This window comes from Kryptolebias marmoratus, linkage group LG9 (genome assembly GCF_001649575.2).
Source record: "Kryptolebias marmoratus isolate JLee-2015 linkage group LG9, ASM164957v2, whole genome shotgun sequence".
Lineage (NCBI taxonomy): Eukaryota > Metazoa > Chordata > Actinopteri > Cyprinodontiformes > Rivulidae > Kryptolebias > Kryptolebias marmoratus.
In genome coordinates, this window is record NC_051438.1 from 2,156,934 (window position 1) to 2,172,879 (window position 15,946).

The 15,946-nt window shown below is 42.7% G+C and overlaps 1 protein-coding gene across 1 annotated transcript in view; it reads left to right on the plus strand.

Moving 5' to 3' along the window:
* Nucleotides 1-13,872: 13,872 nt before the first annotated feature.
* Nucleotides 13,873-15,946, plus strand: part of enpp6 (ectonucleotide pyrophosphatase/phosphodiesterase 6) — an 18,115-nt gene continuing 16,041 nt past the window's right edge. Inside the window, exon 1 of the mRNA XM_037977496.1 lies at nt 13,873-14,383. Coding sequence (XP_037833424.1) covers nt 14,155-14,383 — 229 coding nt within the window. The 5' untranslated portion in view covers nt 13,873-14,154. The remainder of the gene's footprint in view (nt 14,384-15,946) is intronic.

Below are 15,946 nucleotides of genomic sequence, written 5' to 3' on the forward strand. Positions count from 1 at the left end.
AAGTTCCTCCTCACCACCCTCACCAAGCAGGAAGTCTCTGGTGAGTAAGTGGTGATGAAAGGAACTGCCACGGTTTTCCGTTTTTGCTTGGATTCTGAGAAGGACTTTAAACACTGCCTCAGGAAAGGTCTTGGATACCCCCTGGTGGACAACGCCCTAAACAACACTTTAACAGCTTCATAAAAGTCTGATTCTTCTGTGCAAATTCTTTTAAACCTTAATAATTGTGACTTAACCAATCCAGCAAACGTGTGCTTAGGATGGAAACTTGATTTAAATAACAAGGCGTGTGTATCAGTGGGCTTAAAGAAGACTTTAATATCTAAACGGCCGGTGTTGTGAAATGCGGGACCTTTAAAGGTTGTGGTGTCCAAGAAATCCACTGCAGTAAGGCTGGTGGATGACTTTAATTTAATTGAAGCGTTGTGTGTGTTTAAATTGTGCAGGAAATGATCAAAGTCCTCCTTTGAATGCGTCCACACACCCCAGATATCATCAAGATATCTGAAATAGTGAAGAGGTTTCTTATCGCACTTTTCTAACGCAGAGGTCTCCCACTCTGCCATAAAAATATTGGCGTACGCTGGTGCGAACCTCTTACCCATGGCAGTCCCCTTCACCTGCAAATAAAAGTCATCATTAAAGAGGAAATCATTCCGCGTTAAGTTTATTTCCAACAGCTGAATGATTTCCCTCTCTGGTCTCCCCCCATCAGGGTATTTTCTAAAGACATTCTGAACAGACTTTATACCTTCTGCTGTAACAATATTTGTGTATAAGCTGTCAATATCCATTGTGAACAGCAGTGAATGTTGTGGAATTTGTATATTTTTTTGAAGGTCAATAAAGTGGTACGTGTCTTTAATATAACTGGCATGTTTTTTGGAAAGGGGATTTAAATAATAGTCAATAAATTCAGCCGTCCCATAGGTCTCACTGCCACAGTCAGATACTATGGGTCTACCCAGGGGGATTTTAAAAGGTTCACTCCATTTAACTGGGTCTTTGTGAATCTTAGGCAAGATGTAAAATAGTCTGGGCCTAGGTACCGCTGGGCCTGCTAAATAGGCTTTTTGTCTGGCCGAAATAAATTTATTTCTAAACAAACTATCAACAATTTTCCTAATTACTGGAATGGTATCCGGGTAGATAGGCTGAGACAGTTTCAAATAATAATTTTGGTCTGAAAGTTGCCTATAACATTCCCACAAATATTGGTGCTTGTCCAGAATAACAATTGCACTCCCTTTGTCAGCTGGCTTAACTACAATTTGATCATTTTCAATAAGCTCATCTAATGCTGAAATTTCAGCTTCTGATAAATTAGGCTCCAATGTTTGCACTTTGAATTCTTGATCAAAATAATATAAGTCATTCCTGATTAGAATTTCAGTCTCGGGAGGCAATTCACTCATAGGAGGAGACCAGAGGGATCTGTCAGTGAAAGGCTGGGACTTCCCACTGGGTTCATTACCAAAGAACAGAGCAATTTTAACCCTTCTGTGGTACTGATGGAGATCATATCTGCTTTCCAGCTCCACCTCCCTCCTCCTGCGGCTTCTAGTGGGGGCAAAAGACAGACCACAATTAAGTAGGCTCAACTGAGCTAAAGACAACACAAAATGGTTAGACAAATTAACCACCGTCTGGCCCCCCTCCAGCGAACACTGGCTCGCGGGGACATTTAGTTTACCCGAGCGCACCAGTGCGCGAAGATGAGGGAAGCTGTGGTGCCCGTCCAGTGGATTCTGTCCTCCTCAACCTGGAATCCTTCTGGAAGAGCAGGGATACAGTTATTTAATGTACAAATGAACTCGTTTAGAAAACGAAGCATCGCCTGCTCTCTGTGGGACAACCGGACAGAGAAATTGATTTCCGGGATGTATGTTTGTGCTGACGGAAACCTGGCTGCTGCCGCTCTGAGTGCTGCTTCTAGCTCAGTGACCTGGGTGCGCTTTTCCCTTTGGTTCCTATTGTTTATACCAAAAGATAAGATCACCTTCTGAACCTGGCATTTGATCTCGGCCTTCCGCAGCAGCACCTCGGCGTGTCTCCACTTCGCACCAGGAAACCCGTCGATCTGCAGATGAGGGATTGCAAAGCGGGGGAACCTGGTGACATTAGAATCCCCCAAGATGACCCACTTCTTATTGATGGTGAGGGACCAGTCTCCATCTTTATTAAGAGTGGGTGCATGTCGCGTTGGTCTCTTCCCCCTCGTTGTCGCAGGAGTGGTGGGGGCCGCAGGGTCAATTCTGACCGGGCCCAGAGGAAAGGACCTGGTCCAGGTCTCCGGTGTGGGTGTTATCCGATGTGAAGACATGTCGTCCTGGAAAATCTCCTCCAGCTCCTCCATAGACAGGTCCAGGATGGGGGACTTTAGGTGCTTGGCTGGTGGGGGTGCTGAAGTGGCCAGTGGGGATGCAGATGCAGCTGGTGGACCCATCGAATCTGCTGTGAGGAGCAGCGCCGAGACAGTTGTGGTCGGATCTACTGCAGCAGGACCCGTCTGTGCTCCCGGTTGTTGCGTTGGGGGGATGATATCCTCCTCATCTCCCAGTACTCCCAACTGTAGCGTTGGGGGGGGTGCTGTCCTCCTCCTCCGCGCTGCTCCTTTCCTCCGATGGCGTCAGTAATGGTCGCTGGTGACGTTGTTTGCTCTGCTGTTTTTTGGGGGACGGTGGAGGTGATGTGGCGCAGGTACGGTGGGACTCTGACCTGTCAATTGTCTCTCTTTCTGGCGACGTGTTGTCCTCAGGGGAGGTCCAGCCTGTGGGGACTCGGTCGGTCATCGTAGCCACCGTTGCTGTGCGCACCTGTATGTGGGGTGTCGCAGGTATCCCCTGTCTGGTCGGACAGCTGCTGGGCCCTGCTCTGGCTGGAGAAGTGTGTGGGGCCGGTGGGTGCTCATCAATGTGGTGCAGGTCTGTGGGTTCCTGTATCAGTCCCAGTTCTGATAAGCGTGCAACCAGAATAGCCTTGGCGTGCTCTACTGTTTGGCTCTTTAAGCGCTTCCCCAGGTTCCTGCATGCCCATTTAGCAGCTATTTCAAAGGGAGCCTCCCAGTTGCTGTCAGAAAATCTCAGAAAGGCTTGTAGTTCATTCTCTAAGCTTTGTTGGTAGTGCTCCCTCAGGATAACTAACGTGGTAAACGCCCAGTTTTTCGCGTTTGCTGTAACAAGCTCCATGGTGGGCTCCGTGGGGAAGGCTGGAAGGACCACCTCAGCTAAATGCTGACCTACTCTCATTAAAAACGGTGGCCCGTCCTCCGTGTCACAGTTAGAAACGTTCTGTGAGTGATGAACCAGTTTTATTATTTTGTGTAGCATTTTAGCCCTTATTTTAAGGTCTGGATTTTGTTCCTGCACGCTCTGAGCCTCCCTGGGTGGGGCTTTTGGCTGCTTTTTACGTCCTAGCTGTTGGGGGTCATTACCCCATCTGTGTGCAGAACGTGGCACAGCTGTGTTCCTGAAGCGGTGTTGTGGTCCCCCGCGGGGAGGGGGGGCACCTCGTCTGAACTGTTGCGGCGCGTGGGACCGTGCAGGGTCACGGACAACATCGGCATAACTGCGCACACGGTGTGTGTCCAGATCGTTCGTGTCCTCCCACCTCCTAGTTCTAGAAGTGGGGTTGACAGGTGCTTCACGTCGGTACCGCTCACGTGATCGATAATTGCGCCGAACATAATGTCTGTTAAAGTCGTCTGTGTCCTCCCACCTCCTAATACTCCGAGTGGGATTGACAGGTGCATCACGTCGGTACCGCTCACGTGATCAAAAGATGCGTCGATCCCGGAGAGGGTGGGCTGTCCCGACGAGTGACATAGCTACTCGGTGATGGCGATCTGTAGCGTCTAGCATCTCGTCGCAGTGTTCCCTCTCTCCGACTCTCATAATTTCCCCGTGGTGCTCTGTCTCTGAGGTCTGCATAGCTCCGCGGTGGTGATGCATAAGTGTCCACCCACCTGTCATTGCCTTGGATGCGGCGGTGGGGCGGTGACACATCATGGCGTCCACGGAGCGGTGACCCAAAATGGCGGCCGCGGCGACGGCGAACTACCGTCCATCCCAAGTCCTCATCTACATCATAAGTCGGCATAACTTTGCCCTTCAGAGTCAACTTTGACTTAAATAACTAAAAGAAACTAAAAACTACGCCGGATTGCGGCAAAAAACCACAAGAACTGAACTGAACTTATTTATTTAAAAAAATAATAAAATAATAAACAACTTAAATTCAATGCCTGAAGGCAAGAAAAAAACACCGGCAACGTTTCGGTTCTAAGTCGAACCTTCGTCAGGCCGAAACAAGTCTGAAAAGACAATTTTTAAATGTCCAGTTCACTCGGTGCTCCGTCTCTGTTACAGAAAGTTCTGGAATGATGGAGATAAGATGACGTCCGTCAGGTAAACACCCCCCCCTCTCGCGGGAGTTCCAGTGTGCCATCCGTGAGTTGGGCAGTGCCACCTTCAAGGACATCCGTATTTTTGGGTTCTCATCATGAAGTATAAACAATGCAGTAAAAACGTCTTAACATAACAATAAACAAGTCACAGAGTGTTACAAGTTGTTATAAAATGATCATAATGTGCAATGAATAAATTTCTCCTCCTGCAGACAGCAGTGGGGAACAAACAACACAGAGAAAAACTCCACCAACTTAGATCATGTGGGAGACTCACAGTCCAAGAGCTCCCCCTGCTGTCCTCTTCTTTAACAGCCATGGATGAGTGGTGTGGTTTCATACACCCTTATCTGATACTTTTCATCCCATATTTTAGCATTTTTACACATTTTTTAATCATTCTGAAACATTTGTAACCTACTCAAAACTTAAACCTAATTTTTAGCATTTAGCAACACATTTTTTTTTACAACACATTGTTTTTAACCATTCTAAAACATTTGTAACATACTTAAAATTTTAACATAATTGTTACACTTAAGAAAGTCCAACAAATGTGACCTATTTGTCTTCTTAAATGAGCATCTTCCTGTTTAAGCCTCATAAAGGCCTCTTTTTAAGCAAAAAATATGAAGTGCTCATTTTGTAAACATGAAATGCTGTCTCTGAACACAAATTGCTATGTTTTTTTGTGTCATCCTTCCCTGAAGTGCTCACTGACAAACATGAAAAGTTGATTTTAGGACATGAAAACTCAGTTTTAGACGTGAGTTGCTCACTTTTAAACAGGAAAACCTCCTTTTTTTTTAAAAAAATGAATTGTTTACCTTGAAACATGAGATGCACAGTCATAACATAAGTGCTCCATATTTGACATGAAAAGCTAGTTTTTAACAGGAATTGCTCGTTTGTCTAAACATGAAAAGCTCGTAATCTAAAACATTAAATGCAATCTCTGAACCTGAAAGGTCTTAATAAACAACCTAAAGTCAATGCCAGAAGGCAAGAAAAATAACGGCGTGGTCTGTTCTGAAAAAGCTCCCCTTGCTCACAATTTGTTTAATATAGTCTCATAGACTAGAAATTTAAAAAAATTAAAAAAATTAAAGAATTAAAGGCCGACCTTAACCCCAAGTTGCCAGTTTTGCTTTAATCCTAAGAGCATTCTTAGGCTCTACTCTTAGTGATGAATCTAAACGGTTTTATGCCATTATTGCATAATTGAACATGATTTTTCCAAACCCTAACTGTCCCACCGTGAAGGGTTAAAGCAGTTAAGGTCCGGACCCAATGGAGGTCCTGAGATTATTGGCAGTGGGGTCAGGTGTTGGGGTTGAAGGAGGATGGGATGCATCCGAGGTCAATAAATTAGGGTTAGAACTAAGCCCAGAGCAGGGTTAGCAAAACCGAACAAGGACTGGTTAATGTTAGGGTTAGAGCCAGGCCCAGGGATAGGATTAGGGTTAGGGTTAGGGGTTAGGGGTTAGGGTTAGGGTAGGGTTAGGGTACGGTTAGGGTTAGGGTAGGGTTAGGGTTAGGGTTAGGGTTAGGGTAGGGTTAGGGTTAGGGTTAGGGGTGGGGTTAGGGTTAGTTTGGCAAGTTTGAAAAAAAAAGTGTCAAAAAAAGCTTTCTCTCGGTCTGAAAATGCAAAAATGAGCACTTTGAAGTAACTGATGCAATTCCGAAATTTTTCAGTTATTTTAGTGTTTTTCTATCTCAGGAAGCCTAAATACATTATTTTTAGGGATCTACAAAAAAAAAAATTTGTTTGGCAAGTTTGAAAAAAGAAATGTCAAAAAACGCTTTCTCTCGGTCTGAAAATGCAAAAATAAGCATTTTGAAGTAACTGATGCAATTCTTAAATTTTTCAGTTATTATGAAGCCTAGGCATAAATTCAGACTGGAAGACCTGCTTCAGCCTCACCTGCATCTAATCGCTGCGTCGAGCACCTCCACTCCAGCCTATCAGCATCAGACCGCGCCTCCAGCGTATCCAATCAGCGAGCAAGCCTTCGTTTAAAGGACTTCCATCATGGCCCCATCCGTTCGCCGGCCGATCTTCAGCCCACCTCCACCCCTTCTCCACCTCCAGTTTCCCAGCTCCCTCAAGCTTCCTTCCCCTCTTCGACCTCCACCACCAGTGTCCGGCCAAAAAAGCTTTTTCTCAGTCTGAAAGTAAAAAAATGAACACTTTGAAACAATTGATGCAATTCTTAAATTTTCCAATAAAGAATTGGAAACACTTTGAAGTAACTGATGCAATTCTTAAATTTTCTATTTCCTTTAGTGTTTTTCTAGCTCAGGAAGCTTAACTACATTAGTTTTAGTGATCTGAAACAAAAAATTGTTTGTTTGGTATGTCTGAATGTAGTTATAACAAAGAGGGACAAAAAAGCTTTCATTCTGAAAGTGAAAAAATGGACACTTAAAAGTAACTGATACAATTCTTAAATTTTCTATTTCTTTTAGTGTTTTTCTAGCTGAAACAAAAAATTGTGTGACATGTCTGAATATAGTTAGAAAAAAAAGCCAAAAAAGGTTTTTCTCCAATCTGAAAATGAAAAAAATGAACACTTTGAAGTAACTGATGCAATTCTTAAATTGTCTTTTTCTTTTAGTGATTTAGGGTTAGGAAAAGTCTGGCCACTGACGCTGATCCGGCCAGTGGCTGGAAATACAAGTATTAGCCCTGGGATTTCATCAGCTCCCCCTGCGGCTGAATCAGTCAGAGCGGTCAGTGGCCTGTAAATACACGAGGTGCAGCCACTTACCTAGCACGCTGTTGTTTGCTCCATGATGTTGCCGCGGCCGGATGCTCTGCTGGGCCTGCTCTGCTCTGGGAGGTTTGCACCTGCACCTGCAGAGGGTGCATCTGGTAAGAAATATTGAGGAGCGAAAGCTGCTACTGAATCTAGCTACCGGTCGTGTCAACATTAGAAGCTGTGCCTGTCCTGTTGTGTCATGTGCTTACAACTCGGGGTGGTTAGACCGACATCTTCTGCGGGCTCACTCAGAGCTCACGGAGGACATGAGAATCACGGAGCTGCAGCGGGTAAGAAGAATTAAAACTGCCGGGCTTCTTCAAGCTCTCAGAGAAACGCGTCCTTGCCCTTTCATGGTGTCATGTCTTGACACGGTCGAGGACGAAGAACTTCGCGGTGAGGTTGAATGACGTCACTCAGACAGAGAAGAATGACAAAATAATAGCCCAGATAGGCCAATTTTACCACCAGGGTTTAGAAAAAAGAGCACTAAATGAAGCTCATGGATTGAACAGAAACACCTGACACTGATGGCCCCCATCTTCAGACAATATGACAAAGAATTTTGTTAAATTATGTGTTATTTGCACTCAACTTAATCTAAAACCAACTATTAGGCCAAAAAAAGGTGTTTCCCTTAACAACGTTTGAATATACTTAGATAATTTTCTTGATAATCAGATGTAAACTTCAAATTATAACTTATTTAAATAAAATGGTTTTTTAAGGTTTCTGTTCTTCTTTTAGAATTTAAAGTTGTCCTCCTCTAAATTTGTTTTTAAATTTTTTCACACAGCTTCAAAATCTATTGACTTTAATTGGAGGATCTATGGGTAATAATCTAAGTGTTAGACTAATTCAGACTAAAGATTATGCCTAATATAAATGACCAAAACCTAAACACTTGGATTGTTTCTGTCTTTTCATTTTTCTTTCATTATAACTTGCTTCCTGTCTACTTTCTTCAACACCACTAAAACGTATTGTCTACATATTTTACAGCTCATCTCCGAGTTTGATAAACAACCAACAAATTATGGCTCTAAATTTATATCTTAAAACTTGCTTCTTTGTAATTACCAGCTTTATTATTTGTTTAACAACAAACTACAAAACCTACTTTGATTATAAACCAACAATGAAAAGAATAATAGATTTAAGTTAATTCTTTAAGAAGAAATTTGAATTGGTTGGACGCGTTACCTATCTACCTGTCTATTGAGAGCTCAGTTAATCCAGGGACAGGTGGCACTCCATATGAGCTGCTGACTGGCCACAGTTCCCTGGACCATCAGCAGGCCACATCATGAACAGTGAGAGAGGACACGACAAGTGAGTATAAACCACATTTTCATTAACCTGCCAGCTCTAGTCACAGATTTTGATGATCTGGTGAAAAAGAACCAGGGTGGAACGACCGGAGACCAGAACAGTCCCCACACGGCCCCCGGTGTTTTGATGAAAGTAATAAAAAGAAAGTGGACGTTGCCCAGGTGGACCGGTTCATTCTAGGTGGCCGAGAGAACAACACGCACTGTGAGGCTGAAAGGGAAGGGCTCCACCCAGTATCACTGGAGCCGGAGCGCACCTGCAGAGGAGCTAAATCGCTCATTGGAGGAAATCCAAACAGATCCCTCTGAATTAAAGACAGTGTCAGCCTCTGAGTGCAGAGGCAGATATCTAGGTCTAAACAAAGGGGCAGAATAATCCTCTATGACCTAGCAACGTTCCATCCATGTTAGTCTGCCTGAGCTCGAAGACACAGAAAGAAGAAGATCTGAACTAATATCCGTCATTTTTTTTACAGATTTTAAGTGTTCAAAATACGTTTTAATGAAATGTTTTTTCCGCCCATAAAGAGCTCAAGGGTTTTTTCCTTGCAGGTTTATCTAAGAAATTGTCAAAAGAGGTCCAGATTGTAAAAAAAAAAAAAAAGACAAAACTAATGTGTTCTTACTTGTATGCTAATACCTAGATTATAAACCATTTCAATAGTTGTGCTTGTGTATGTTGCTGTCAGGTGATTACAGGAGTAATACTATAATAGCTTGTAGTTTCAATTAATAAGTGCAGGATACATTGTAGAAGTGACAGGAGCTCCCTCATTAGCAGAGCTCCACCCCATCAGCTGAGTATGAGTTAAAGGATAAGAACCATGATGTCACACCAAAGCTGAGAAAAGCACTGTAGGCAGCATAAAATGTTACAGGGTAGTGGTCTGTCGGGACTTAATTTAGTGATAAAAATATGCATTTGTTTCTCTTTTGGACATCTGACAGCAGTGAGATCTAAACGTGGGGTTAACTCATTTTTATGCTCAGGGTGACAGGGAGAGCTTGGTTTTGCTGACATGCTTTTAGCAGAAAAAGTGTGTGCTATGTTCAGCGAAATATGTTGCACTTTCATTCTTAATAACACTACGCCATTCATGCCCTTGAGGAACGCAAAGCTCTCAGCAAAACCATGCATGAATATCCTGGTATCTGGGCCACTATTGAGAAGGGGAGTGGGGTTCACAATCCACCACCTTATCAGATGTTAGCACTGTAGGAGCCACCTGAGGGGGGAAGCAAGGCAGACATCATTTGCTTTAGTGACCCCATGTTAAATGGGGTCAAAAGGGGGAATTGTAGGGTATGGTTTGTGTTCATCTCTCATTTCTGTTAAACTCATTACAGCTTTATAACGTGTTTTATTCAAAGGGACCTCACAAAGGTGCAAACATTTAAAGCTTGTATAAATAATGGTAAATGGTAATGCTGTTCAAACTGTAAAATATAAACAAACTTTGATATTGCTAAAATGATTTGATTGCTAAAATGAGGTTACGCTTAGGTTATGATAAAATAATCACAAAGAACAGTTGTGTCTGTGGGGAAGTCAAAGACTCCAGGACATCATGACAGGGGCGAGTGAGATTAGGTAGCCATCCTTGAGACGGAAAAACAAGTTGCTGCAGCTGTTGTGTCATGAATGTAGGTGTGTTTTGTTCTTTGTTTGGGGTTTCTTGTTGGTCTTGTTTGGTTTGGTTGTCTTTTTGGGTCTCTGTGTTTATGTCTTGTTACCATTCACCTCCCCAGTAGTTTTCCATTCATGCCTGCCATGCCCACCTCACCTGCTCCTCATTTTGTCCACAGCTGCATCCCATAATCATCTTTCCCTCTGTCTTTAAAACCGGTCTCTGTTTTGTCACTTGTCACTGGGTCATTCCGTTCGTCTTGTTCTTGCCATGCTTGTTGTCATCCTCGTTCCATGCTTTTCTTGCGTTTCTAGATTTTTGTTTGCATTTTTGCTGCCACGTCAGCTTTTTGTTTTTGTTATATTTTACTTTAATAAATTAGTTTTTCTTTTTGTAAAATGAGTCTGCGTTCTGGGTTCGTTTACGTCTTCCCGCCACCTGACAGATTGTGTGCAGAAAACCCTGGTCTTGGGCACGGTTCATAGTATAAAATGGAGGTGAAAGAGGAATCACCTCAGACACAACTGGGAATGTGTTGCTGTTTCTTCTGTTGGTGAGTTGTTGTCTCCATTCAGCTGAATGTTTGAATTAATGTATGATTTGTAATTAAACCTCTGGTCTGGACTCGTTTTGTGTGTCTGTCTTTCCTGCAACATCCAGGGAAAGGTGAGAGACACAAGGTAGTGTGGTGATAGTCCTCGGAAGGGAGTAAATGCCGCATACTGTTTCAATCTGTTTCAAATCTTTCAGAGGAGAAGGTCTTGACCTAGAATGGCTCTGATGTTGTTTTGTTTGCTCTGATATGTTTTCAGGACTCCAATGATGTTTTCATCTTTTCATGATGTTTTAGGACAACACATAATGAAAGGGAAAGTGAGGGACCAAAACCAAGGGACCACCAAATCCCGCTTGCATACACAACATCTCCGAAATAGGGACAGATGGAAATAAAACGAGGAGACACAGAGCCCTGTGTGCATCACTTTATTCACATTGCACACACCAAAATCTTGCCATTTATTTCCCATATATTTTGTTTATATTTTACAAATTGATTTTTGTACAGTGTGCTTTTTAAACTTTTATTTAGAAATCTTATTAAACGATTGTTAATGCTATCCATTTCTCATGTCTTATTTTTTCTGTAAATTACCGCTTTTAAGAAGCTCATTTGTGATTTTGGAAACTTTGAAAACCATTCCATTTATATTATATTTTTTGGTAGTTGTTCTTGTAAAAAGTGTGCTTTTAAAAGAGCTGGTCAACATTTAAATGTGTGACATCAGAATGACCATGTCTGTATGTCAGATGTCCCATTCTTGACAGTGGGACTAATACTTTTGGTAACTGCAAGCTCATAGTTTAAGGCAGGATGTGCAGACCATGTTTTTTAGAAAGTACAGATTATAACCTTTCCAACGAGGTATGGCACGCCAGAATCCTTGAAGGATTTTTTTTTTTGTGGTCCTCTTGGTTTTAACCTGACACCAAAAATGAAGTTCTTTTTTTTTTTTTTTTTCATCAGAGGTGGATAATTTTGGTATTGCCAGACTCCCAGCGGCCCTCAGAACACTTTGTTCACCCTCACATGGTCTCCAATAGCCTCAGCAGTCAACACCTGACTGCTGATGCTATTTGACGCCAGTGGGGAGGTTTACCTGCCTGATGAAAAAAACCCTCTTGCTGACTACTTTTTTCCCACAATTTCCAAAGTTTGTCGTTCACCTCCAGAGTGCACCCAATAGCCAACAGTCAACACCTGACTGCTGAGGTTATTGGGCACTGAAAATGAAGGTTTTTCATTTTTATCAAAAATTGATTTTTTTAAATGTATTTCTCCCTCCCAGCAGTCCACAGAAGACTGCTGACACCTATTTACTCGGAGTTTTGACTTCTTTCCTCGCATGAAAAAAAATGATGGGAGGACTGCTGAGGTCTATTCACACTGATGGCCCAGATGCCATCTCACCCCTCTTGCCCAGCCACGGATCACCTGGACCTGGACCCCTTCGTGCACCACCTCTTCCCCTCTCCCTGACTTCCATAACCTCAACCTCCAGGTTAACCCAGATGCCAACACTTAAGACCCCCCCCCCCAAGTGATAGCAACCATTGCAGCTACCACAAGTGTCATGGTCCTGGTAGTCCAGATCTTCGTGGTGCTGGTAGGCTCTCATGAAAATCTGACCCCCCCTTACACAACTGTTCTTTGTGATTGTTTTATCATAAGCTAAGCGTAACCTCATTTCAGCAATCGAATCATTTTAGCGAAATCGAAGTTTGTTTACATTTTATCATTGGCTAAGCGTAACCTCATTTTAACAATCATTGTATCAAAGTTTGATTATATTTCACAGTTTGAACTGCATTACCATTTAGCATTTATACAAGCTTTACCTGTTTGCACCTTTGTTAGATCCCTTTGAATAAAACATGTTATAAATCTGTAATGAGTTTAACAGAAATGAGAAATGAGCACAAACCATATTTTACAGGTTTTATTATATGGTTAAATGGTCTGCTATAAATTTTGCCAACTCCAGTGTTAGGGTTAGGGTTAGGGTTAGAGTGTTGAGGACACAGGACACATTTTTGTTTGCTCACATTATTTGCACGCACGCAGTTTCACTTTGTGTTCAACCATATGGCACAAATATAACTCCATAACATCTCCCATTAGTTACAACAGAAATTATTCAGTGATTTGAATGTTAAAAGTGATTTAAGTGCCTGGATTTGTAAAGAAAAAAAAACGTTTAAAAAACAAAATACATTTAAATCAAATGTTGATATTCACTTAATTTTACTATTACTTGTCTACTAGTTGTAGTTTTCTGTCCTCTCTTCTCTGTAACCCACTTCTACAAGCTGTGACACTAGCAGCAACAAGGAGTGCTGCCAGCAGGGGGCGCCCCTCTCCAGTTGAACCAGAGACACTGTAAGCCAGGGGTTGGCAACCCAAAATGTTGAAAGAGCCATATTGGACCAAAAAAACAAAAAACGAATATGTCTGGAGCCGCAAAAAATTAAAAGCCTTATATAAGCCTTATAATGAAGGCAACACATGCTGTATGTATCTATATTAGCTATATTAGCCTATCTGATAGGCTAATATAGCTGCTTCGGAGTCGGGCCAGCCCTGCTTCGTGGGCGGCGCAAGCTTAGCTCCTGTTCACTCATTGGTCGTGGGTGTGACCAGATGGAAGCATAAAGAGCGAAGGTAGGAATATAAACAACAGCATGAGCTTACCCTGCAACGTTTATGCCGTCTGTCCCCCAGCTGAAGGTGCTGTAAAGCCTGAAATCTCAGGCGCATAACAGCTGTCCTACTCCGCGCAACAATCGCGGCATCCAGAGCATTTCTTCCACTGCGCCTCTCTTCCTGAAGTCTCAGGAAAATCCCTATAAGTTTAAAAACAGCAACAACACAGGGCCAGCGCTGTCCATAGGGCTTTTGTTGTTTACACAGAACATCCTTTGTTTCCTCAGACAATCTTTGGGGCACTTTGCTGACACATTGAGGTGATTTGTTTTCCCACATTTTATTTGAGGATTGTCTCCCAAATGCATTTGGTTTTATCTTTGTAATAACCGGTGTTTTCTCTCTGCTTTTGGTAAAATAAATATTTAAATTTAAGGTATTGTCTCCTTACGGTCTCTTTCCATCAACCAACTCGGCTGAGGTAAAGGAGGAGGAATGCAGGTGAAAATTCTTACCTCAACAAGCCGCTAGGGCGGCGCCAAAGAGCCGCGAGTTGCCGACCCCCGCTGTAAGCAATAGAAAACTCGCTCGGGGCGCAAAACACCAAACGACCTGCCGCCCTGAGCCCATATCAGTAACCACTACTGCCACAAGTTTATGTTCAAGATTTGACCAGCACAGCTACAACCCCGTCATTCCTCAACACAGATGATTTCAAGGTAAAACGCTGGCATTAAAGGCGGCGGGCGATATGCATCCCTTCAAGGAAAGAGGCCTGTAATTTGAGCAGAGGGCTGTGCCGCTCAGAGCGGCGCTCAGCTCCATTATGGCTCCGTGTTGCCCCCGGCTCCTCCTGCTGCTGTTTACAGCCCAACAGAGCCTCCAGACGCCACGTTTGCTGCTGTTCCTCATTGATGGCTTTCGCCACGACTACCTGGATGATGTGAGCCAGCTCCCGGGCTTCCGTCAGCTGCTGGAGAGCGGGGTGAAGGTGGACTACATGACTCCGGACTTCCCGACTTTATCCTACCCCAATTACTACTCTTTAATGACAGGTAATATCAGATTCACTCGGTGTTTGGGTACAAACAACATGGATTCAGAACATGTTAAATAACCACAGAAAGTGTGCGTGCGAGCGTGCGTGTGTTATTAAGCTAAAATTCAATGTGGTAGTAGCTGAGAGTCAGTCACAACACAAACTTTGAGAGCGAAATATTACAACATCACATAAGATTGTGCAAATGTTATGTTCAAGTTTTACCCCAAAAGGCTAAAACTGCATAATTTCTCAACAGAAGATAATCTCAGTCTAAACCGTTAATGTGAAAGACAGCGGGCGATATGCATTCCTTAACGAAAGGCTTGGCCTTTAATCTCCACAGTTATTGGATATAAAACAAATATATTCATCTGTCATGCAGTGCTGACTTTTGAAGAGATCTTGGACATTATGTAAAGCTGCAGGACAAAGGAAATAAGGTTAAACGAATGTGGCACTATGCAAGTCATCAGGTCATCAGAAAATAGCAGTTCCTAGTTTCTTTTTCTTTCATGTTTGGTTGATGAAAGAAAGGACTACATTTAACATGTCAGTGAGAAATGGTTCTGAAACGGTTGACAGAAAGGAGGTCTTCAAGCCATTGTAGCACCCTGCAATCATAGTCATGAAATCCAAGCTAAAATGTTCAACCAGCAACTATTTAATGACTACAAGATGCTAAACAAAACTTTCCAAATGCTGTGAACAATAAACATGGACTGCATATCCCCCGCCACCTTTCATGTCAGAGTTTAAAGTAAGATCATCTGATGTTAAGAAATGACAGAGTTGTAGCTGCTTTGATGAAACCTTTAAATTGACATTAAGTGTGATCCCATGCAATATTGTCAGATCTGGTGAGATGTCTTAGTGCTCAGACTATGTGTTGAGGATGACTCTCAGCTACTACCAAACAAAAGTTTAGCTCAATATCTGTAAATATGACATTTTTGTTTTGGCTGAAATTGCTTTGCTGAATTGGATTGACTCTAAAAGTTAATCGGTCGTAGGTGTACATCCAATGATTACTTTCTGACAGTTTCAGCAAAATCTGTCCAGTGGTTTATGACATATTTTGCTAACATCACAAACACACAGACACAGGCAAAGTGATCACCTTCTCATCCTTCAGTGCCGCCTGATAACTAACTAGGACAAGAAGAAAGTTTTGGCTTAAATGTGAGCCTTTCACTGCCTGATGATGGTTCAGCTGAGCACTGTTGCGAGCGAACTAAATGAAGCAAATGGTAGCTGGAACGTGGTTAACATTCCTGATTACCGTTCATGCTGCAGAAGATTTGTAAGGGTATGAAAAGAACCATTGTGAGGACTGCCTAAAGTGGCCAGAAGGCCAGAACACCCTGGGGTCATCAAACAAACTATTCATTAAAACTAAAACTTGAGTCTTGTCATGGACTGGGGTGAAGGAGGCAAACCCTGAGCGCAGACTCATGTTGATAAAAAAACTAATTTATTTAGAAATAAAAGGCAAACCCAAAACAAAGGCTGACGTGGCAGCAAAACCTAGACTAAATACAAAAAAACATTAACTAACTAAACTAAACTAAACCTGAAC